The 26542-nt window shown below is 42.7% G+C and overlaps 1 protein-coding gene across 3 annotated transcripts in view; it reads right to left on the bottom strand.

Annotated features, from left to right (window-relative positions):
• Window positions 1–1187: 1187 nt before the first annotated feature.
• The window catches only part of LOC127617272 (vascular endothelial growth factor A-like), a 56331-nt gene continuing 30976 nt past the window's right edge, over window positions 1188–26542 (bottom strand). For 2 of the 3 annotated variants that reach the window (XM_052089219.1, XM_052089221.1), the window contains 3 exons: window positions 17927–18010; window positions 8871–9062; window positions 1188–7378 (listed from right to left, as the gene is read on the bottom strand). In XM_052089219.1, the coding sequence (XP_051945179.1) occupies window positions 7357–7378; window positions 8871–9062; window positions 17927–18010 (298 nt within the window). In that variant the 3' untranslated portion in view covers window positions 1188–7356. Of the gene's footprint in view, window positions 7379–8870; window positions 9090–17926; window positions 18011–26542 lie in introns of all 3 variants that reach the window. The other variant, XM_052089218.1, reaches the window with a different exon arrangement.

Raw genomic sequence — 26542 nt, 5'->3', positions numbered from 1 at the left:
CGGATTGCTCAAGTCCGGTGCTTCTATACAAATTTTGTGAGACAGAATTACACAACAGAAAATAATCTATAAAACAATCTCTAATAGGAGGCATAAACACAAAAAACTTGCAGATTCATCCACAAACTGTACCAAAGGAGTGTTATTCCACAAAACAAACTGCAGCCGCTAGGTGGAACCAACACTAAAAAACTAAATAGGTGCTCAGTTCCTCGACAGTCAAGAGAATGTTCAGTGAGCTCAGGCTGCATCAAGAGCATCACACAATGACTTACTCATTCCATTGACTTTATAAAGGACAACGCTTGCTATGTTCATGTAAATATTTTGCAGCCATCCTTAGTATCTATTATCAGTTTGGCCGGGAACATCAGTGCAATAGTTCCATTGATGTAAGAGTTTCTTGCATTCCTTCAATCAATCACGTTTCTCTCTTGTCTATTCGCAAAGTCTGGGAACAAGAAAATGCTTTGGTTCTTCCAAGAAAGCCTTCCTTTACGCCTCGCCTCACGTAACACGTGAACTTTATTGGATGATCTCAGAAATTTGGCCAGAATTAATCGTGTCCTGTCTCCCTCTGCAGATCTCAGAGCCGGAACTTGTCTCAGAATTTCACCATATCTCTGCCTTCTTCGTTCTCAGGAATTCCAACAATTCGGACACTGTATCACCGGCTAAGATTCTCGAAGTCTTCCAACTTTTCCCAAATACTTTCCAAGTCTGTCTTGGTCGCTAGCGGGTAAGCAGTTAATTCCCTCTCCAATGAATCCAGATAATCAATCCGTTTCTCGAAGTCCAGCACTCGATGTCCAGCACCCAGCTGAATTTCTCCCGCCGCACTGTCCAAACCGAGTCCCTACTCTGGGCCGTTTCTGGGGTATCATCTTGAACACTTAAGTTTCTTTTAATGTCTCCAGTGCCCAAGGATTTTGAATTCTTTGACATACTGTCTTCATAGGAAAGTGAACAGGGTGTATAGGATCTCACCTGTTTATGACATGAACAGTATTAAAAACTAGCAAAGTACACAGAGCTCGCCATTCACACATCCGACCCTTGCATGGCGCCTCGTGACTCCTTATGATATTATTATTGATATTAAGCGTGCCACAGAAGCTGATGTTATCAGAATTACCAAATCATCACAAATATTTCTCAAAAATAAGACATTTCACTTTATTTAATTAATATATAGCACATTGCTTTATGTCTGTTGTGGTCATATTGAATACTATATGTGTGTGTGATCAGACTTATGTTTGCATTTATACATACTGTAGACATAAAGCAGAGTAGGTTATGTCTCTCTGTGACAAATATTTTACATACTTACACACACAGGAGATTCGGGCACAGATGGTATAACAGCAATAACATTATTAATTATGTTCAAACACTTAAAGCTTATATCGCATATAGTTGGTAGTACAGAATAAACTGGGTTCTGTTGTTTCCTGTCCTATCTGGATATTCAGTATATGACAGATACGTGTCAATGCACAGATTCGCCAAACAAAGCGACAGGATTCAAGACTGATCTTTACATAGAAGTGAATGAAATAACTGATGTCGTCGATACATTCATATGGTATACATTTGTTTTATATATTGTCACAGTTTTACTGTATATTCTTGCAGTAATATTTTTGTTACATTAACTGTACAGACACAGAGGTAGTTGATACACGTTACTGTTACTCAGAAAGAGAGAATGCTACGTTTACAGCACAAGATATTTCACACAAAACATTTTACAGTGACATTAGATGGAAAGCCTGTCATTATAAACAGAATATTGACAAGTCAACAGAGAAAATACCTAAAAGCCAACATGAAATCAAAACATGTCTAATTTACTGTCATTCTTCGATTAAAAAATGGTGGATGGAGCGTGACCAATTGTAACACAATGCAGGTATTTGGATATGTGTTTTAAAACAAACTTTATCACACTGTGAATTTGGTGAAAGGCAGTCGAAAGTTCTGCTGGTGAAATCGATCTGAGCTTACTAAAATATTAACCACTACCCCCAGTGGGCGAATCTGGAAGTGTTGTAGAAGTTAAATGTCCACAGGGTGGCACCAAAAGAGAGTTGTATTTTTAGTTGTAAATACACTGACTGGCCAAACAAAATAAAAAATTGCCATTTGGATTTAAATAAGCAGATACTTAAGGGTCTATGATTGGATCATTATTGCAGTAATTAATATACTTCAGCTGGCAACTATTCTTTTAACCCTAACTGATGCAGTGTGTAGCTTCTAATTTCTTAAACAACCATGTTGGAAGGTGAATCCCGTGGTCATGGAAAATACATTATTGTGTTTCAGAATGGGCAAATTATTGGCCTGAATCAAGAAAACAACAAAGGAGATTGCTGAAGTCGCTTGAATTGGGTTAAGAACTGTCCAACACATTGTAAAAAACATTGTAAAAAATCGACAGTATCACGGCTATGTTTAATAGTGAAAGTAATGCACATGCACAATGTGGCGAGAACTTACAGGATTGGGACTAAACAGCTGTGTGGCCACAAGAAAGACACTTGTTAGTGAGGCTAATCAGAAAAAAACTGCTTCAATTTGCTATGGAGCAATAAGACTGGACTGTGGAGCAATGGAAAAAGGTCATGTGGTCTGATGGAAGAATGGAAGCGCATGAAGCGATGCACTCGTCATGCATAGTGCCCACTGTACAAGCCACTGGAGGTAGTGTAATGATCTATGGTTGCTTCAATTGGTCAGGTCTGGGCTCAGCAATGTTATGCGGCAATAAAATGAAGTCAGCTGACAACCTGAATGTACTGAATGACCTAGCTATCCTATCAATATATTTTTTCTTCCCAGACAGCATTGGCATATTCCAGAATGACAATGCCAATATTCATTGGGCTCAAATTCTGCTCAAAAAAGTGTTTCAGGGAGCATGAGGAATCATTTTCACACATGAATTGGCTACCACAGAGTCCTGACCTAAACCCCATTGAAAGTCTTTGGGATATGCTGGAGAAGACTTTCCCGTCATCAATACAAGATCTTGTCCAAAAAAACAACTCTGGACAGAAATAAATTTTGTGACTTTGCAAAAGGTTGTTGAAACAATGCCATGACATATGTGCTCCGTAATCAAAGCTAAAGGTGGTACTGACAACGGGAGAATCAAACCACTCCAGCACATTGCCACATAACGTTGCTGAGCCTAGACCTGACCAACTGAAGCAACCTCAGATCATTATTTAAATCCAAATGCGACTTAAATTTTTTGGCCAGGCAGTGTAATATAATCCAGTCAACAGAAATAAATATTTTATTAACTCTACTCCCTAACCCAAACCCCAACCCTAAAGAGGAATTGTTGCGATCGGTGAAAGGTTCCATGTGTTGTTCCTGGCAAGCTACTCAGACTTACAGGCTCCATATGGTTAAAATTAGGGCATGGGTGGGTTTAGGACATCTACTGCCTCTCAGGAACAAACTGCGGCACCTTTCTACAATGGGCTCAAATCCCACTCACCAATGTTTATGTAAAAGCGATTACTTCCTGGTTCCCGTGGGACTGGAAACTGTCTCTGAGGTTACGCGCAAAAAACGCTATCAGTAGTGATAGATGGAAATGTATTAATGTATTTGTTTAATGCATTCATTCTTGAATTGATGAAAACATATCTGATGGGGGATGGTGCTTGTCAGAAATTCTACAGTATGGGGTCGATTTCAGGGTACATGAACTTTCGGAAGCTACATGTCGATTTCCTGTGAGATTATGTTGTTTCAACAGTGTTGAACTGTTTTTAACTTGACGTCTTAAAAATGCAGCAAAACAAATCGAAATGATCAAACACATCTGTCTAGTACGTTTTACATAGACAAACAATTAAAAAACAGAGCTGATGAACGCAAAGTGCACATTCTGTGTGAACGTCCCCCTGATACATGTTCAAGGTCTTACAGTGCACATCATTTTAAAGAAAGAAGATGTAAAAAGATCTTCTTAATTTTTTTTTTTATCAAAATGTAATAATTTGCTCCACCTTTGAAATGACTTACCTTTTACACTGAAGTCCCCTAGACCACGTGGGCTATTAGATAATTATTTAGCCGTTCTTTTAGCAAACTTGCATTCAAGTCTGTCTCCATTCTCCGGACTTTTCACAATCCCTACACTATATTTTTTTGTTTGGTTCACTCAGAAATGCCACATTACGGACGTAAAATGAGTTGCAAATGACCGTTTCATGTGGACTGTAATAAACCACATCTGGAGACATGCACAGGCCTGTAGTTTGGAAAAACTGAACGATACCAAATGAATATCCCTTATTCGGGAAGTTGTAGGGTGAAAGGGTACTAGGGATCTTAATAAATTACATTATTGCATGTATTTACAACAAAGAGTCATATTTCACTCAATAATGCAACATATTTGGTAGAAAAAAATGTCTGGTTAAACGACCATCATTAAAAAAATAGCCAGTTCTTTACTTTTGCAGCCTCCAACATCGATCGAAACTCATGGTCCTCAACTTTGACTGACAGCTACATCCAAGCTGTACAATTCTGAAGATATCCTCCAACCAAAACACTGAGCATTCCCAAATCATCACAATCATAGCAAAATAAATGTTTGCTAAAAGCTCCAAACGAAACATAGCAAAGCATAATATCAAATGCATTTCGATATAAAAAATAAATACATCATATTTCTAATTCAGTGAGATTATTAAGATGAAACACTGTGCACTGCTTGCACAGTTTCTTTACTCAAATTCAACACAGACACAGTCGAGACTGTGCCACCAGCCTGATTCTCTAGGTTGGATTAGCAGAGATACACAAAGAAACATTCTTTAAACATTCTTTAAAACAAAATGGACAACAATAACATTAGTGTTCTTTACAAAAAACATTATTAAAATAGATAAAATAAATTCATCTTTCAATATCAACACAAGAAAGCTTATATTTATCTGCTTGCATTTTTGTGGGTACGTGTGCACTGCAAAAAAAATAAAATAATAATTAACAATACATTTCATTATCATGAACATATTCTGAATGAGTAGCTTTGTCTTGTTTTCCTGTAAAAATATATAAACAGTCATAAAACAAGATAAATTCACCTGATTAGCAAAACTGCATAAGATATTAAGGCAACAATTTTCCACAATTATTTATACATGCCTCTTTGTTCGTATCGCGGCAGTTTTCTGGTGAAATGGCCACTAGAGGCGCTACAACAATGACTTTTATTCACTTTTCAATTGTGAAAAAACAGCAGATTATCAGTTCATTAACACTTACTTTTCACCCTGTTCCTCACACAATGCTATCTTATGACATCTAAACACTTTAAGTATAGCATGATTTGTAAGGCGATACATTTTAACGTTTGTATTACAGAACCAACTACTCAAAGATCGCAACAGTAGCTCAAATGACAGAGCATTGCACTTGCACTTGTGATGTAACGACTCATTTCATATAGTTTTCAAAAATATTTTGCCACAGTCACACACAGTTTAAAAATAAGTAATGGACTTATCACTGCAGGTTGTAACTTTACCACCACGTTGAAGCCAGCAAGTAAATGTACTTATCAGTTCTAGTATGCAGATTTTTTTAGTGTCTCTTGCAATTAAGTGTGCACTATTGCATATTTTTATTTACGTGAAAAACTTCTGCCAAAATACAAAATATGCTTAAATTCAAGGTATATTTTCTGCAAACAAGCCATAATATCTTATGCTAGTTTTGCTAATTCGGTAAATTACCTTGTTTTAAAGATGTTTACATCTTTTAACAAGAAAAACAAGACAAAGATGTATTAAGAATAAGATTCTTATTTAGAGTGAGATTGTTTGCAGTGTATGTGTTGCGAGAAAGAGTAAAAAAAAGTCAAAAGACTAATGAAAGGATAATGGTGGGGGGGAGGGTGGAGGATAATATATATAAAAAAAAGAAGTGTGATTGGGTGTGTGGGAGAGAGAGAAAATGTGTGTGTTGTGAGCACCAATGGATTATCGCCAGGTTTCTATACCATTGACATTCCTCTCACTGGCTAGCCAGTGGGAAAAGCTTTCAATTCCCAAAAGAAAGGAGCTGAACAAAAAGCAAATCAAACAAACACAAAAAGACTCATTGATAAAGTCTGCAAAGCCACATTATGGACTTAGAGGCCAGGAATAAATTAGGCTAAACGCGCAGATCCTTATTATGCGCTTTTGAGACCGCACAGACACCCGTCAGTCAGTCTAATCGCCGATCTGTCCAGTTAATACATGCGACGGGTCAGACGAGACTTCAGGCATGTTTTGGAGATGAGATACTGTGTTTGGGTAGAGAGACACTTGAGTTCTCTCAAGACTGAAAGTCAACATTCATCATCACAAACACTCTCCAGTTAAGTGTTTAAGTAGTTTGGTTAAAAAAATCTCAGTTTTCCCTTTGCCAGTTCTCAGCATTGTCCTGCTCAATAGGGTTGAGCACTTCATCCATGCTTATCTCTCTTTTCCTTGCCTTTGTGGATTCACTTGGATCCATTCATGTTGTTTTAAAGGTGAAGTGTGTGACTTCTGCATCTCTAGCATCACCAAACAAAACAGCAAAATAATGGTTGTTTTCTCAAGCCCTACGCCCCCCTTGCCCTAGTTGGCCAAACAGATGGTCCCGTCCTAACTTATGCCACTGGTTGAGACAATGTTGATGTGTTTTCTGGACAATCAACCTACGAATTGCTTACTAAAAGTTGTCTCTGCAGTTTTAGGTTGGGACAGGAGAAAGCACTGTAACATTGGAAAAAAATCCACACCTCAGTTTTAAGATATGCTCCAGAGGCCCAAAAATCCCCAAATTCCCATTTCACATGACAGTCCATCCAGATGTATGGGTTTAGTACCACAAAGTTCCCCACTGTGCGCTAAATATGTGCCTTAGCACTTGACTCAATGCACTTAACTGCGATTACGTCCATCATACAGTGTAAAAGTAGAGCTGAAGTTTTCTTCAGAATATAGCAGAGACAACTTTTGCATTGACCGTTGTGGATCATGACAGCAAGAAGCTTCTAAAGCTTCACAATTTCTGTTTCGGAAGCTTAATGATGTGATGATATTCAGAACCATTTCCTCATCTGTGCAGATATGGATATACTGTGCAAACAGAGTTGTGTATACGCATCTAATACTGCCATAATAGTGTGTGGGGCGGGGCCAGGGGGGTTTGGTTGTTTATTCCCAAACACAAACCCACTATCTGGGTAAGATGCCAACATCAGACTGTGATAAAAGAATAAGCAAACATTTGATCTCCTCAAAGCTGTGCAAAGTTTGATAGGTGGATTATGAGGGAGGTTTGTCACTATTCACTTTGGGTCGCACATCTGAAAGAAAGAGAAGAAGTGAGAAATAATGTAAATGGACAGTTGACATGTCATTTTAATGTACCAGTACTCAACTCATTTTAAAGGTCTCATATACTGTCATATTTTGATAATAATCCATTATTATGTGTTTTAATGTTGACATTTTAAGTAAATTGTGTAAACTGTTCATGCGGTTTCGTTTGAAAACATATTCATTTAGCAAGTTTTGGCCTCCTGTCTACATAGAAGGTCTTTGCACTATTGGATTGCTGTGTTTTTGCCATGTTGTAGCAGTGTTGTTGTGCCTGCTTTCCACTTTCATAGCACTGTTAAAGATAAATGTTACTTTGTTCAGCCTTCATGTACAATTAATTCAAAGGTGATGGGAAGTTAACTGGAATACCAGGACAATTGTTTCACATTGTACATGGAAATGACACAGGGCCATGCTTCTTGCATTTTTTTCTGCATGTGCAGTAATGGGAATTAAGCATTTTCAGACGTTTCAGTGTGGATGAGCAACTTTTGGAATATGTTTGAAAATGACAGTTCAATATACAGCAATTGTGGCATAATACTTATTCTTAAAAACGCAAACATCACGTTTACAGGCACTTACTATGGCTGTGAATGGGGCTAATCTGTAAATGTTAAAATACTCACTGTCACAGGATGTTAATATATGTGTTACCATGATTTTAATGTGACAAAATTGTTTACTAACCTTTTCTGTATAAAGTTATTTTGAGTTTTACAACTTTGTTGTCATGACAACATAACACAGGTAGACCCTGTAATCTGGTAAATGCCATAACACTAGTAGTAAATCACACTAAAATCATATTAGTGTAACCAGTCCTGCTTGACCCTCTCTGAATGGTATTTGAACCAGCGTCTCTGGTGTGGGAAGCAGCCACGCTAACAAGGAGGCTAAAGAATACATCCCCTAGCTTCAGTCACTAGTGCACCTCTTGAGTCCTAGGGGAGTGATGTTTACACACTGCACAGCTAACTATCAGCTGGCTACCATTACACTCGCCTCCCTAAACCTCACTCGCATGTAACCAGTCCTGCTCAACCCATTCCGAATGGGATTCAAACCGCCGTCTCCGGTGTGGGAGGCAGGCGCGTTAACAAGGAGGCTATAGGCTACAGCCCCTAGTGCCAGTTGCTAGTGCTAGAGCTTGAAGCCAGGCGAGTGATGTTTACACACTGCACAGCTACCTACCAGCTGGCTATGTTACATTAGCATGTATACGTGGCTATACTTTTAGAGCACCAAAAAACAAATAATTTCTGTATTAATAAATACATTTTAACCTAAAATATTGATGTATTGATAGATCTACTCATATGCCCATAAGGACACTGATGGTGAAACACTTCCTTGTGCAATAAAGTCCAAAATCGAGGGCAGGCTATTGTGTTTGAAGGGATATTGTTAGCAAGTTGAGCTGCATTTGCACAAGTTGTTTGGTGTGTGTGTGTGTGTGTGTGTGTGTGTGTTTACCGGCAGCTACGCTGGTTAAGTGTCTTGCCTCTCCTTGTGCAGCTCATCTCCCTCAAACTGCACTTGCACTCACAGGAGGGAGGCAGTGATGTCATCCTGTGGGTGGGGCAGGGCGGACACACCTCTCTGGCAGGTGGTGGAGGGGCGGAGCTTGGTGGATGGGTGGGAGGGGGTGTAGTTGGCACAGGTGTCCTGTTGGCATGAACAGGGGAAAATAAGCTGTTGGTGAGAAATAAAGACAGCATAAAGAGAACACCCTCATTTGTCCTCAAGTCAACATGAAACCCATTTTACTTTCATAATCGGATGTATTTTCAAGTACATTTTTTATATTCAATTAGAAAAATGTCAGGTCTTGATTTTATCCATCAGGAATAAAATGGATTATGAATTGTCAATGTTACATTCCAGAATGGAACCAGGTGCGGAACCAGGGCTTGGTGACGTAACCCAAAAAAGATTATAGTCTGGTGCCCCTTAGAGGACAGGAAGGGAATTTATTTTCCGAAACAGTTTAGCGTTTCCTCACAGTTGTTTTGTGCCAGCAGATCTAAACCTCTAAGGGGCGCTATAACCATAGAATTTCAAAAGGCCAGAGCTGAACGCCTCTAAGGTCTTTCTCCCAAAGTCACCACCATTCAGTTTGTGGCAGTAATAGTTGTTAAGCTTGTTTTGGCCACTGCCATACAATAGAATAAGACGAAGAAAGAGAAGAAAAACAAAAGAAAGTTCACCTAAACACTTATTTGCTAGCGAGACGTGTGATAAACACTTTCCGGCAACATTCTAAGTTCAAGAGGATGCCCCCGCATTCGTTGGCATTTTATTAATTCACATAAAATCAGAGAGAAAAATTATTTTCCTTATTATACATATTCACTGGCGTTATGAGCGAGCATCATTAGGCAGCATATTCAAACAATTGTAACTTCTGAAAACTGTCGCTGAGCCTATGCTTTATTTTAATGTGCCGATAGGCTAGCCCATATTCTCTATTTTTAAACAGGATTATCAAATGTGAATTAATTAATTTATATGTATATCATTGTATGTTATGTTATTTCCACCTGGCAATAAAAACGTAAGTAAAAGTTAACCAAATTATTCTTCATAAAATCATCAAATGAAATATTGTAAAATATTTTAATAAGAATCACAATGTTCGATTACAAGCATTATTCTGGAAGTATTTCGACCGCAGTGCGTTTGAGTTTTACGCTACATGTAATTTCCAGACTCGCTATGCTATTCTAAATTGTATGTTATATGCTTGGTATTCATTATCAGTCTAGTATTTTATTAGTAGTTAATATTTGCTATTAACTGATGTTGCCCCAAAGCTCGATAACATTTGATTGTAGTTGAACTTTGGCCAAAAAACTGCCATGGTTTTACAACAGCCAGTATAGTTCAGCTATGGTATTTGTGTCATGGTTGTTGAGTCACCGGTTTTTCCTGTGTGTTTGTTTATGTTTTTCCCTCATGTGTGGCCAGCTGTCACTGTTCAGCTGGATCAGCATTGTTATGACTACCCTGTTGCCTTCAGCTGGGCGGCTGATTAGCGACAGCTGTTATTCATTTTCCCTGCTCTATTTAAACCCCTCAGTTTCATTGCCAGATTCAGTGGTGGACAGTAACGAAGTAAATGTAATTCGTTACTGTACTTAAGTAGCTTTTTTGCGTATCTGTACTTTACTGTAGTATTTAAATTTGGGGAGACTTTTACTTTAACTCCACTACATTTCAAAGTCAAATATCGTACTTTTTACTCTACTACATTTTCAAAATCAGTCGTTCCTTTTTATTTATGAGTGGATAAAAACGTAACTGGTCAAACGAGCCACCAATCACAGTACAGAGCACGCTTTGTTTTGAACTTGCCTTGGCGGCATCTACTAAGCGCGAACCAGGGGTGCGTTTCCCAAAAGCATCGTTAGCCAACTATGGTCGCAAGTTCCGTCGTTATCATCATAGTTCAACGAGTCGGTGTTTCCCGAAACCATCGTTCCAACGAACATTCGCAAACAGCATCGCAGAGTTGTGTGGTTAGAAGCAGAGTTTCTTGTTATTATAACATGTGGGCTTAATAAATTATTATCTTGAGCCAAATAAGCAAGATGCCATTCAGTACAATCAGTATCTTTTATTTAGAAGACATACAAATGTCCTTTATATCTTTTAGTTTGTCAATAGATTTAAAGCACCATTTTTGAAGAGTGCGCATGTGTGAACGTGCTCTAGTGTGTAAGAACGAGCCTATGATTGAATCTGGAAATAAAGCAAATAACTGAGAAAAATATGAGATAGTCCTCAGATGACATGTCCGTAATTTATAGCAAAACATCTAGCATTAATTCGATCACAAACAGATTCATTAAAAGTAGTTTTTACTTCACCACATGTGTGACATCATTAACCAACGTGGTTGAACAACCAATTTGATACAATACGGTTTCGGGAAACAGTCGTGACTAGCAAGTTGATTTCTTCAACAGTGCATCGTACTACGGTAGTGGAGCAGCAAGTTACGTGGTTATGCGGAAACGCACCCCAGAGCCGCTAAATATGAGAGTTGCGAACATAGACGGCTGCGACAGTGATCTCGCCGCCGCACGGTCACGTGATTCGTGTAGCTCTCAATAGTTCCAAACAAATTGCGTTGCCAATGATTTTAAGTGGGGCAGAGAGCAGCAGCTATTATTGCAGCAATTATCGGTAAATATTGACGCATAATGTACATTGCTTATTATGTTGACACTAAAATGACTTGCATATAATAGCATTTTTTTTCTGGGGAGTAGCAGAAACACTGCATTAATACTTTTTTGTGTTTAATTTTGGAGGGAAATTGGCTGCTCCCATAACATAGAAATATATATATATATATTTATATATATTCTATGTATGTGTGTGTGCGCGAGAGTGTGTGTATATATATATATGTGTGCGTGTGTGTGTGTATATATATATATATATATATATATATATATATATAATGGCGTTGTGCAGGTTTATGTGAATGTATCATAACATTAGGATGTTAATAATTATGACCATAGACACTCGAGAAAAATATACACAGTACATACTGTAAATGTATTATACCTTATGGGAACAGTATATATATATACATCTGACTAATTAATGTAATTTATTAATAGATTGGTGTGCCAAGAGTGACATTAGTCTTCATGTAGACTGAGTTAAGCAAGAGTCTTGTGACAAATTATAATAGGACATTATGGCCATAAAAAAATCATAGTACTTGGATACTTAAGTACATTTGAAGGCAAATACTTTTGTACTTTTACTCAAGTGAATGTTTAAAGGCAGCACTTCTACTTTTACTTGAGTAATATTTTACCTTGAGTATCTTTACTTTAACTCAAGTACATGGTATGTGTACTTCGTCCACCACTGGCCAGATTATTGTGTTGTGTCTGAGTAGATCACTCTGTCTAGCCTCGGTTTGTCTGTCTCTGCGCTGTGTGTGTGCTTTCTCCAGTGCCAGTCTATTGGTTGGTCTGATCTTCGCCAGTCAGTGAATTTCATTTCGCTTCACTCTGCCAACTGCTCGTCCATCCACTCATCACCAGGGGTTCCAGCCCCTCCTCGCCACTCCTCACCTCTGGTCAAGTGCACAGTCTCCATCACTCCCCTTCACAGGAGTCGGTGGACTTTTCTGGGGTACCAGTGGTCTACCATGACCTGAGCGCAGTGTTCAGTCAGTCTCACACCACTTCCCTCCTTCCTCACCGCCCGTCCGACTGTACGATCGACCTGCTTCTGGGTAATTCTCTGCCTCGGGGCTGGCTTTATTCACTTTCTGTTCCAGAGAGGGAGGCCATGGAAAGGTACATCAATGAGTCTCTAGCAGCCAATATCATCCCTTCTCTTCACCGGCAGGGGTGGGGTTCTTCTGTGTGGAGAAGAAGGATGGTTCACTTAGACCTTGCTTTGATTATCGGGGGCTGAATGACATCATGGTAAAGAATCATTATCATTTGCCGTTGATGTCCTCAGCTTTCGAACTTGTGCATGGGGCGACCGTCTTTACCAAGTTGGACCTACGCAGTGCTTATCACCTTGTCCGGATCAGGGAGGGAGATGAGTGGAAGCCTTTTACACCACTAGGGGACACTTTGAGTACTTGGTTAGGCCTTTTGTCTTGGCCAATGATCGGCTGTCTTCCAGGGGCTCGTTAATGATGTGCTTCATGACATGGTCAATCGGTTTGTTTATGTCTATAAGGGTGATATTCTGATCTTCTCCCAGAGTATCAAGGACCATGTCCAGCATGTGAGGTTGGTACTTCGGTGGCTGTTAGAGAATCAGCTCTTTGTTAAGGCTGAGAAGTGTGTTTTCCACACACAGTCGGTTCCGTTCCTGGTGTTCATCGTTTCATCTGAGGGAGTCTGAATGGATCCCAACAAGGTCAGGGCCATCTCAGAGTGGCCAACCCCAGATTACCAGAGAGCTGTTCAGAGGTTTCTGGGGTTTGCCAATTTTTATCACAGTTTGTCCGAAACTTCAGTCAGCTTGTCAACTTGATTGCTTCTGACAGATCTCACCTCCACCAAGTGGTTGCCACAGGCTCAATCTGCATTTCTAAAACTTAGAGAGTTTTTGTTCAGTTCCAATTCTTATTTCTCCCAATCCCTTGTGACAGTTCATGGTGGGGGTAGATGCATCAGAGGTGGGTGTGGGGGCGGTTACCCATGTGCCTTTTTCACATTGTCTCACACTCCCGGAACAGAATTACGATGTGGGCAATCGTGAATTGTTGCCATTGGTTAGAGTGTTCGTGATGCTTTATTCATACCTGAGAATCTGGTGGCCATCGCTACCGTCCGATGTCCATCAGTTTGTGGCAACCTGCCCCATTTGTGCTGCTAATAAGACCTCCCAACCGCTGTCAGTCCCTTCGAGACCCTGGTCTCACATTGCCATGGATTCTGTTACTGGTTTACCCCCTTGGTAACATGGTCATTTTGACCATGGTGGACTGGTTCTCGAAGGTGGCTCATTTTATTCCCCTCCCCAAATATTCATCAGTGAGGGAGACAGTGGCTTAAGTTGTCAACCACGTCTTTCACATCCATGGTCTCCAGTTTCCGACAGGGGGAACCAATTTGTGTCTAAGTTTAAGTTGTTCTGTCAACAGCTGTGGGCGAAGGTGAGTCTTCTGGGTTTCATCCCCAGACTAACGGTCATGCAAAGTGGGCGAACCAGGACTTGGAGAGGGTGCTGCGTTGTATGGCTTCCCGGAATCCCTTGTCTTGGAGTTCCCAATTGGTCTGGGTAGAGTATGCCCACAATACCTTGTGTTCATCATCTATGGGATTATCGCCCTTCCAGTGTTGCTTGGGATACCAGCCACCTTTGTTCCCAGAGTAGGAACCCGATGTCTCTGCCCACGCTTTTATTCAAAGGTGCTGACAAACCTGGAGACAGGCCAGAGAAGCCCTCTTGAGTACTGGTGCTCAATTTGCGTACTTCAAGGCCCAAGCCGACTGACACCCCAGTTTACGTTCGTGGGCAGAAGGTTTGGTTTTCCACGAAGGACATTCCACTCCGACTCCCATCACTTAAACTGGGGCCCAAGTTCATCGGGCCCTTTTCCATCATCAAGGTACTAAGTCCTTCAGTTAGGCGCTGATTAGCGACATCTGTTATTCATTTTCCCTGCTCTATTTAAACCCCTCAGTGTGTCAGTTTCGTTGCCAGATTATTGTGTTGTGTCGGAGTACCTCGCTCTGTCTAGCCTCAGTCTGTCTGTCTTTGCACTGTGTATGTTGGTCTGATCTTCGCCATTCTGTTGATTACTCTTCACTTCGCTCTGTCGACTGCTCATCCGTCCAGTCATCGCCAGGGTTTCCAGCCCCTCCTTGACACTCCTCAAATCTGGTCAAGTGCATGGCTTCCATCACTCCCCTTCACTGCCTGTCAAGATCCACTTCCTCATTGCACTTCACCCCACTGCAGTCAGTGCCACACGATCCCCGTTTCTCTGCCTGTTTGATTACTGCCTTGTGTTAATAAACTGACTGTATTTTTCTCCGCATCTTGGGTCCTTCTTTGATTCCAGTGACAATTTGTGGTAAAACAATAACCACAAAATTTACAGTGGTTTTACTGCTTATATTTTAACCATGATAATCATTGTATAACTGTAGCATTAATACAGAAAACCAAAACTAAGGAATAAAAATCATAGTTATTTTGCAGAAAAAAACATGGTTACTACAGTTTTACTATAGTAACATCACAGTTACATGTATGGTTTTCAGAACCATGGTTTCAAACACAAAACATAGCTTTCAGAAAATTAGTGGTTTCAATTTAGTAAACCTGCACTAACCACATGTAAATCTTGTGTGTGTGTGTGTGTGTGTGTGTATGTGGTAAAAAAAACATGGTTTTAAGAACCAAATTTTGTGGATCTGGTTTTATGACAGATACCATAGTTGAAATGCTTATTTTAGTAAAGCTATGGTAAATGTTCATAAGGGATGGATAATCTTTATGGAAAATGGTAAAACAGGTTTGGCTTGCTGTCTGCAATGGAGGGGTTCGAGGAGGTGACTCAACTCAAGCTCTGATATAAACCCCCGAAACTACTAATGGATGGAGATGATTATATGGATGAAATACATAAAGGAGTAGTGGGAAAGGTGGAGGGACAACAGGAGAACTGACATAGTTACGAGGTAAGAGGTAGTTTTTATACTCTGATAATTAATTGGAAAATCAGATTGGGCGTGCTCCTCCCAAATTTATGTTTAGTAACTTAATTTCGAGGGAATCTAACATAATTGTGAGGGAACGCAACACTATTGAGAGGGAATGAAAAATGATTTCGGTAAAGAAATTCCCTCTTAGACCTCTAGCAAGAGCAAATGATTTGATTTTGCTAACAAAAAACAAACATATTTTATCTTTTGAATAATTAGCACCAATGAATAGTTCACAATAAGGGACATGTATCAAGAAAGTAAAAAGGGTCCATTTTGATTTCATGGGAGCTGCTGTAGCTCTAATAGAGCATGGTGCTAGCAACTAGAGGTCGACCGTTAGTGCATTTTGCCGATACGATAACGAAGCTAATGGAAAATGCAGATCAATGGGACGATAGTTTTTAAAAAAAATCTATTTGTTGAATGTTAAAAGATTTTCATGTCTTTTCTTACTATGACGGGCACAAACATATAGGGAGCAAGATTCCAGAATGAAAAATGGAAGATTTGGGGTTTAGTGTAGGACATTTAACTATAAACAAGCCTAAAAACACACAAGGAACACTTATTTTGAAATGACAGAGACTTGGCTCTGTTTCAATGCTTTATAATTAAGTATTTACCAAATTGAGCTTTTAATAGCCTATATATCCACCAGATGAACGGTTTTGTATATATGTACACCACCGTTCAAATGTTTAGGGTCACTTACTCATTCTTCATTTATTTTATTTTTTTAACATTTTGGAATAATAGAAAAGGAACTATGGGAAATATGTTGTGACAAAAAAATAACAAAATAAATCAAAACTTTGTTATATTTTTGCATCTTCAAAGTAGTCACTATTTGCCTAGAATTTGCAGACATGTACTCTTGACAACTTCTTGAGATATCACCCTGGGATGCTTTTTCAACAGTATTGAAGGAGTTCCCATCCATATGTTGGGCACTTAGTGGCTTCTTTTCTTAATTATTCAGTCCAAGTCATCCATTTCAAAAACTTTTTTTAAAATAAAATGTTAGTTTTGTAATGAAATAGTCTACCTTGACTAGCAACCCCAAGGTTGTTGGTTGAAATCCCAGGGAATACATGCACTGATAAAATATATTACTTAAATGCACTGTAAGTTGCTTTGAATAAACTCATCTGCCTGAAGTTCAGTTTCAAGTTGTGAAAATAGTGGCATTGTGAATAGCACACAGCTCCTATGGTTATTATGAGTGTTAATTTCTAAAGTTACTAAAATACAGTAGTAAGAAAAGCCTGAGTGATTGAGTAATACAATTCCAATCATGAACTAGAGATCTCAACAAATCCATCAGAAAGAGAATAATGTAAAACCCTGGCAGTGGTCAAAGAGCACGTCAGCCCTTCCAATGATTAACTTTGCAAAAGCAGACCTGAGCCTGCATCTCTACATTTGACTTAAAATTTAATTCAGTAGCAAGTACAAAAAGCCTCCTAATGAATTCTGAGTATGAAGCAGCTCTGATCTTCTCTCAGGACGTCACTACCGATACTGTCTGGAAAGCGTCTGTAGCCACCCAGTCTCATTCGTGATGGTGGACCCAGAACTGGAGAGAAGTGTATAACAAGAGTTAATTAAGGAGAAAATCAATCTTTGTCTCTGTGGAAGTGGTTTGAGAGCCTAACAGAGTCCATTGAGTGGAGGGTGAGGAAACAGGAGTGGCATTCTGACTAGCAAATTAGCCTGATTTCACACCTGCCACTGACTCTATCCATGGAGTGAATGATGGATAGCAGGGAGGGAGAAATAGTCCTAAAGAAGTTCCCTCCACTTGCCCTCGCCAAATACGAATGACAGAGAAAGTAGAAAAAGAAGGGGAGAAAATCTTTTCCTTCTGCTAGAATGAATGGATTAGTGTCTGTGTGGACGACAGTACTGCTTGTGCAAACGTGCGTTATGACACATGCAGAAAGGAGGGATTTTGAGGAATATTTTTTGTTTGCATTGACTCATCCATGGCCTCATGTACATTGAGGCTTTTAGAAACTTTTTAATATTTAATAATATTGATGGTGCTAAATAAATGAACTCCTGATCAATAGCATTTTTTAGACAAACAAAATGTCTCAAAATGTACCATGGTACTACTATATTTTTGTATATCTATCATGGTAGTACCATGGTGTTATTTGAGGTCCCTTAATGTAAATAACATGATAAAAGAATACGGTAATCATTCAGTACAATAAAGTACTGTGGTATTACCATCGGATGTCATTACTGTATTACGGTATCACCTCTGAATGTTTTTGTAAAAGTAATAAATACATAAAAGAACTGAAAACATACATCAGTTTTTTTCCCATGTGTTTCTTTCGCTTTGGTTTCCCCTTTTGCCGCTTTCTGCCTCTTCTTGTTGTCGGCGGACCTTGCCTAAAATATTGAAATGTAAAAATATGAACAACTGTTTTAATTTTTAGTTCTACATGACCACAACTTCAATTTAGGCAAAGGTCAAATCCTTGAATCAAAAATGTTGGTAAATTTATGATAAGGTTGTATACATTAACATTAGTTAACACAACATTTAACATGAACTAACAATGAACAACACAGGTACAGCATTTATTAATATAGGATAATTATAACTTCTACATATACTTATACATTTATAACAATAAAAGTTACAAATGTTGACATTATTTAGTGTAGTTTAAGCTAATATGATCTAACAATGAACAATATTTCTAAATTAACTTTAACCAAAATGAAAATTATTGTTCATTGCTAGTTCATGGTATTTAATGCAGTAGCTAATGTAAAGATTTACTGTAGATCCTTATTGTAGTGTTACCAATTTTTTGTTAAATTTATTTATCCTTAAAACAAGAAAAAAAAATAAAATTTCAATGGGATAAAAAAAACAACTTAATTAATTCTCCTTTGATACATTCAAGTCTTAATATATAATGCAATTTAAGTAAATGTATATAGTTTTAAGAATGTTTAGACATTTGTATTGGAAAACAAGACAAAAATACTGTTAAAGACAATAGTGTTTTTCTTTTTTATGTGTGTGAAATTTAGTATATATAAGTTTGTTTATTCAGAGATTTAATTGAGAGGTATCTTGGCAGCTCTTTATTTTACAGTACAGTTCTACATTTACATACTATATAATTACAATAACTACAGTAATTACAAGGTACACTAAACCAGACCCTAACCTTAACCACATTGAGTACACGTAGTTACCTAACACTCTGGCAACCACCCACAACACCCTAGCAACTATAAGAATACTCTAGCAACCCCATAGCAACACCCTGGAAACCATCCACAATACCCTAGCAAACACGAGAACACTCTAGCAACCCCATAGCAACACCTTGAAAACCATCCACAATACTCTAGTAAACACTAGAACACCCTAGCAACCACAAAAACATCCACCCCCAATGCAACATTCTGGAAACCACACACAACACCCTAGCAACCACGAGATCACTCTAGAAACCCCATAGCAACACCCTGGGAACCATCCACAATACCCTTGCGCAATGTTTTCCAACCACTGTGCCACGGCACACTAGTCAGGTTGTCAGGTGTGCTGTGAAAAATTATCAAATGCCACAAAATAAATAAAAACATGAAAAAAAAATTATTTCAGGGATCCAAACTCCTAACCTTTTGCAGAAACTCACCATTTTGAAACCATAATCGGTCACTTTTGTGATTGTGAAGAGGACCAGTGATTGTCTTACCTTTTTCACCCCTCATGAGTTTGCATCCATGTAATTTGTTGTGGCATTACAAGAACAAATCTACATATTAGAAAAGAAGTTTTTTCATTACCCACTTAGCACTCTTGCCACCTGTGACCTCACACAGCATAGCCTACCTACGTGACTTGAAAACATGGACAAGTTCTTGAAAAGGAAGAATATTGACGATGGTTAGCCTACGTGGGATAGTGGTGTGCCGTAGAATGTTTTAGTCGTAAAAAGTGTGCCATGGCAGAAAAAATGTTCGGAAACACTGCCCTAGCAAACAGTAGAGCACCCTAGTGATATGAGAATATCCACACCCAATGCAACATTCTGAAAAACCACCCACAACACCCTAGCAACTACACAGCAACCACGAGAACATCCTAGCAACCCCCATAGCAATGCCCCGTAAACAACCCTAGCAACCCTGAGAACACCCTACTGATTCCATAACAACCACCCACAACACCCTAGTAACCATGAGAACACCCTAACAACCCCATAGCAATACCCTGTAAACCACCCACAACACCCTTACAACCATGAGAACACACTAGAAACTGCATAGAAACATTCTAGCAACCCATGGAAACACACTAGCAACCCCATAGGAACACCCTGGAAACCACTCACAATGTCCTAACAGACACAGTAACGCCCTGGCAACCCCATAGCAACAACCAACCTCACCCTAACAATCACAAGAACACCCTAACAACCCTATAGCATCAACCTGGCAACCACCCAGGACACCCTTAAAACTACAAAAACAGCCAAGAAACTACATAGCAACACCCTGGCAACCACCCATTTCAACCTAGCAACCCCATAGCAACATCCTGGCAACCACTGAGCATTGAGGCTGGGAGTTATGCACAGGCAAGCACCACTATCATTTTCTTATGTAAATATTTATTTTTCATAATTCTGAGCAGATTTAGTTGAAGATCAGTTGGTACAGAGAGCAATTACAGACTGGCTGGCAAATATGCAGCCTGGCTAAATAAAACCACTACAATTATCAACCGGATAGCAACACCATGGCAACAACTCACAACCTAACGTAACCTCGGTTCTCTCTAGATGAGGGAACGAGTATTGCGTAAGCTAGCTTACGCTACGGGAAAGATTGATCTTTTCTGAGATATTGAAGCCAAAAAAATTATCCTTAATTTTGTATCATTTGTCAACGCAGTGCAGCAACTGCAGACCTTGAGCGGGCTAGCTAGCGAGCTCATTGGTTGCTCTGCGGCAACTGCTGCAGCCTATAGACGAACTTGGCGAACTCGCGTCCAATGAGAGGTGTCCGGCGCTTACTGCATCAAAGCCCGCCAAAATGGGTGTGGCTAGAGTGCATATAAGCGTAGTTCGTAGGCTGAAACCCTGGTTTTCATTGAATGAAGCGAAAGTCGCTTGTGGTGCGAGCACGGCCGGCTACGCAATACTCGTTCCCTCATCTAGAGAGAAACGAGGTTACGTTAGGTAACCGATTCGTTCTCTTACGAGAGGTTCTCTCGTATTGCGTAAGCTAGCTTACGCTACGGGAACCCATTGTCAACGCCGTGCGTGCCAAGCATCCACTGCATGAGCCCCGGGGGTGGGGGGACCCGGGGGAGCCCTTGTGAGTGGGGAAATAATATTTGGCCGGCAAGAGTGCGGGCCAGTGTGTGTGTAATACATAAGCACATGGTGGGAAGGGAACGACAGAGCGGCGGTGCCGGTCTGTGTGGAATGAGTCCCATCAGTGCAGCTCACCAGGGGAGCTGTAGCGTATTAAACCGCTAGTAGTTTTGCCTGCAGGGCGGGCACTTCCAGATTGTAAAATCTGACAAAGGTGGAGGGGGAAGCCCAGCCCGCTGCCACACATATGTCGTGAATGGAAATCCCGCTGGACCATGCCCACGATGAGGCCATGCCTCTAGTGGAGTGAGCCCTAATGACCAACGGGCATGGCAGGTCTTTTGACGCGTATGCGGCAGCAATAGCGTCCGCTATCCAACTAGACAGTGTCTGTTTCGAGGCGGCGAGACCTTTGGTGCGCCCTCCGAACGAAACGAAATGCTGCTCAGAGCGTCTGAAAGAGGCTGAGCGCGCAGAATACAATCTCAGTGCTCTGACTGGGCAAAGGAGATTGGCGTCGTGTTCGCTATCGGATGCTGGCAGCGCCGATAGGGAAATGACCTGTGCTCTGAAAGGAGTACCGTTCACCTTGGGAACATAGCCATGTCTAGGCTTTAAAATGACCTTGGAGTCACTTGGTCCGAACTCAAGACACGCAGTGCTGACAGACAGCGCGTGAAGGTCTCCCACACGTTTGACTGATGACAGGGCAGTCAGAAAAACGGTTTTGAGTGAAAGGTATTTCAAATCCACGGATTGAAGCGGTTCGAAAGGGGGGGCTTTCATAGTTTCGAGACTATAGAAAGATCCCAGATAGGAACCGATGGGGGGCGCGGGGGGTTCATCCTTCTAGCTCCCTTGAGGAAGCGGATGACCAGCTCGTTTTTTCCCAGTGATTGGCCATGCAGGGGTTCAGCGAATGCCGCGACGGCCGCCACATACACTTTGAGCGTGGATGGGGATCTGCCCTTATCCAGCAGCTCTTGTAAAAACATGAGCAGCGACGACACCCCACATGTCCGTGGGTCCAGGTCTCTGTCGGTGCACCATTTTGAAAACACAGACCATTTTGACGCATAGAGTCTTCTCGTGGAAGGGGCTCTAGCGTGTATGATGGTGTTTATTACCCCTTCTGGCAGAGCGACGGGTAGTCGTTGATCACCCACGCGTGCAGCGCCCAGCGCTCTGGGTGGGGATGCCAGTTCGTGCCGCGAGCTTGAGAGGACATCTGCTCTCACTGGGATGGGCCACGGCGCTGTCAGTGACAGCTGTGTAAGCTCCGGGAACCATGTCTGATTCTCCCAACGCGGGGCTATGAGGAGCACCGAGTGACGCGTTTCCCTGATCCTCTGCATTACCTGTGGCAATAGCGAGATGGGAGGGAAGGCGTAAAGCGGGCGGTTGGGCCAGTCCTGGGCCAGCGCGTCCTCGCTTTTCAAGAAAACTATTGGGCAGTGACAGTTCTCTTCTGACGCAAAGAGGTCTATCTCTGCTCTGCCGAATATGCGCCATAACTTCTGGACTGTTTGAGCGTGCAGGGACCATTCCCCTGGAGGAATATTGTCTCTGGACAGTCTGTCTGGGCCGTCATTCAGGTGGCCTGGCACGTGCGTCGCCCTCAGCGAGCGCAGGTGGCACTGGGACCAACTCAGTATGTGTTTCGTCAGATGGAAGAGGTTCCTGGATCTGACACCGCCCTGACGGTTTAGGTAGGATACCACAGATCTGTTGTCCGAACGGACCAGGACGTGGTGACCCTGAATGACCGGGAGAAATCGCACAAGTGCGTACTCGACCGCTATCATTTCCAGACAATTTATGTGAAGGAGCTTTTCCTGAACTGACCATAGGCCAAAAACCGGAGAGCCCTCGCAGACCGCGCCCCAACCCGTGTTGGACGCGTCTGTCGAGATGACTTTTCGGCGAGATACAGCTCCCATTGTCACTCCCCGCTGATACCATTCGGCCACTGTCCAGGGCTGCAGAGCTGAAATACAGGTCTGAGTCACCTTGATCGGCTGGCGGCCTGTGGCCCAAGCCCGGCGAGACGCGCGAGTGTTTATCCAATGCTGAAGCGGGCGCATGCGCAGTAAACCCAGCTGAAGTACTGCTGCGGCTGAGGCTATGTAACCTAGCACTCTCTGAAATTTTTTCAGAGGCGTGAGGCTGTTCATCTGAAAGGACGCGGCTAGTCGCTGAACACGGCGCACGCGCTGTGTAGATAAGCGAGCCGTCATTGCCACGGAGTCTAGTTCTATTCCAAGGAAGGAAATTGTCTGACTGGGCTGTAGTGAGCTCTTGGTCCAATTTACTGCAAGACCCAAACTGTTCAGATGGCTGAGGAGAACTGTTCTGTGAGACAGAAGCTCCGTATGTGACTGTGCCATAATCAGCCAGTCGTCCAAATAGTTCAGAATTCGCAAGCCCTGACTCCGCAGGGGTGCGAGCACCGCATCCATGCACTTCGTGAAAGTACGGGGTGCTAAAGACAGGCCGAACGGAAGGACGGTGTATTGATAAATCTGTCCGTCGAAGGCGAATCTCAAGAATGGCCTGTGACGGGGATTTATCTGAATCTGAAAGTAGGCATCTTTCAGATCGAGAGAGATAAACCAGTCCCCCTGGCGCGTATTCGCGAGGAGTTTCCTGATTGTAAGCATTTTGAACGGTCTTTTGCAAGCACCTTGTTCAAACCCTTGAGATCTAATATTGGTCTGAGGCCGCCGTCTTTCTTGGGAACAAGAAAATAACGGCTGTAAAACCCCGACTCAGCTCAGCGAAGGCGGCACTTCTCTATGGCCCTTTTGCACAGAAGGTTTGCTATTTCTGAACGAAGCATGCAGGCTGCTTCCGTGTTCACAATAGTTTCAAGCCGCGCTCTGAAGCGGGAGGGCGGCGATCGAACTGTAGCAAATAGCCCTGTTTTATTGTGCTTAACACCCATTTGGATATCCCTGGGATAGCTTCCCACACTTTGAAGCGTAACGCTAGAGGGTGAATGGCCAAATCGCCCTGATTGCTGCACACAGCGCTGAACAGAATGTGTGAGCGCTTACTGTGCTTATGCATGACTGCTCGCAGACAGCAGGGACAGGCTGTTCTGTGAGTGACTTCCGATTGAGGTGAATGGGGAAAGAGTCACATCTGTTAAGTGATGCGCGAGCATAGTCACGGGCACGGGACTTACATACAGAGAAGTGTTTGCTGGCCGTGTGACAGAGCGGGCAGAGAATGGGCACGCGCACGTATTCGTGAGCGCGTTTATTGACTCTAACACTCGAGCGGGCTGTGTCCGCTTTATGTGAGTGGGCTCTGATCGGGACACGGGAAGTGTAATGCTTGTGTGTAGAGGTGAACACTGGATTGTGGGCACATTTTCTACACATAAGGCTGGTCGTGTGACAGAGTGGCCAGAGAAGGTGCGTGCGCACGGATTCGTGGGCGCGTTTACTGACTCTAACACTCGAGCGGGCTGTGTCCGCTTTATGTGAGTGGGCTCTGATAGGAACACGGGAAGTGTAATGCTTGTGTGTAGGAGTGAACACTGGATTGTGGGCACATTTTCTACACATAAGGCATGTTTGCTCTTTACAAGATTTCTTTGGGTCGCCGTGAAAACGGCGTTTGAGTGCAGGCAAGCGGGCAGTATCACCGGCTTGTTGGCTGCTGAATCCACTACTGTAGTAGCCTGAGAGAGGGGGACTGACAGGGGGCGAAGCTTTGAAGGTGGTCCGGCCACAGCGGGACTGAGCCGTCGTTTTTTCAAACTTCGGTTCGGGGACTTCGGTTGCTCAGGTTTCAGCGCAACCTTAGGCCGAGGCCCGCGGGGGGGGCGGCGGTCTGCGGCGGCTGTCTGAGCGCGATCTAGGGATCTAGGGACGCTGAGAAGTCTGACTTTGTTGAGCTGGGCGCTGTGAAGAGGCTTGGGTGGCTTTCTGGACTTCTGAAAAGCGGTCAACAATGCCACTCACCACGGAGCCGAAGAGACCGGTCGGAGAGAGCGGTGCGTTGAGGAACGTGGAGCGCTCTGCTTCTCCCATGTCGGCTAGTGGAGGATCTGTAAGACGGCCATGGAGTGCAGAGCAGATGCGGCTTGGCCGGCGGCGGAATAGGCGCGGCCAACATAGGTGGATGTCGCTCTGCAGGCCTTAGACGGGAACACTGGCTTAGACCGCCATCTCGCGGAGGGCGGGCAAAGGTGTGCTGCTACCGAATCCTCGACCGGGGGGATGGAGGAGTAGCCCTTCTCGGTGGCTCCGTCCACTGAAGCGAGAGGGGTGGAGACGTGGGAACGGATCCTGGCCGAGAAAGGCGCGTTCCACTACTTTGCAAGCTCAGTGTGGAGTTCCGGCAGGAAGGGAGCGGCCCGGGCTGCGGGTGTTGCACGGCGACGGCTCTGAAGAAAGCAGCCGTCGAGTCTGTTGGGAGCCTGCTCAGGGGGCGGTGACCACTCGAGCCCGAGGCGGTCGACGGCCTGTGTGAGGAGGCGTGTTAGTTCCCCTTCGACTCCGGCGGATCCTCCGCCTCGTCCTCTGAGATGGCCGCAATGCGGCCGCTGGGCGGCAACTGCGTGTCCCGGGGGGGCGGGGAGGGTGAGAGCGATGCTCGAGGGAGAGACTCCGGTGAGGCAGTCGCTTCTATCACCGGTTCTGGCAGCCTTTGGGAGCGGCGCTTTTTCCCGCGCGGCGGAACGGAAGGCGGCGCGGCGGCTTCGGTTCTGAGTGCTTCGAGTCGAGCCCGCAGGGTCGACATCGGAAGCTCCTCGCAGAGGTCGCATCCGCCTTCAGCGAGAGCGAGCTCTGCATGCCCCAGTCCCAGGCAGAGAGCGCAGATGATGTGGCGGTCTCCGGCGCTGAGAGGGGCGCGGCATGAAGCGCAAGTGGTGCGAGGCATCTTAAAAAAGACGCTCGTTACTCTTTTGTGAAGTTCGTTAAGAACTAGCTTGCTCTAAAAAGGATACGTCGCCGGATGGCGTAGCTCGCAGGATGGCTGAAGGTGGCGGAGACGGCCGGCTTCTTCGAGCGCTGTCCAAGCTTGCTAGATGCCCCTCGAACGGCGACGCGGCTTCCAGTTCAGAGATGCGAAGAGCTTCGCTGAAGAGATGAAAATCAGGGTTCCAGCCTCACGAACTACGCTTATATGCACTCTAGCCACGCCCATTTTGGCGGGCTTTGATGCAGTAAGCGCGCGGACGCCTCTCATTGGACGCGAGTTCGCTCAAGTTCGTCTATAGGCTGCAGCAGTTGCCGCAGAGCAACCAATGAGCTCGCTAGCTAGCCCGCTCAAGGTCTGCAGTTGCTGCACTGCGTTGACAAATGATACAAAATTAAGGATAATTTTTTTGGCTTCAATATCTCAGAAAAGATGAATCTTTCCTGTAGCGTAAGCTAGCTTACGCAATACGAGAGAACCTCTCGTAAGAGAACTTGCAATCCACAGACATCCAAAATTAGCTCTCGGTGAGTGCTAAATACAAGTTAAAACTGGCTTTTGATGAGAATATAACACTAGTTGGCTGTAAACTTTATTAAGAACTGCAACAACACATGGTCTAAATTGTGAACAAAGAACAATA

The sequence above is a fragment of the Xyrauchen texanus genome, chromosome 23 (genome assembly GCF_025860055.1).
Source record: "Xyrauchen texanus isolate HMW12.3.18 chromosome 23, RBS_HiC_50CHRs, whole genome shotgun sequence".
NCBI lineage: Eukaryota > Metazoa > Chordata > Actinopteri > Cypriniformes > Catostomidae > Xyrauchen > Xyrauchen texanus.
Note: the sequence above shows the minus strand (reverse complement) of the source record. Positions and strands in the feature narration are given on the sequence as shown.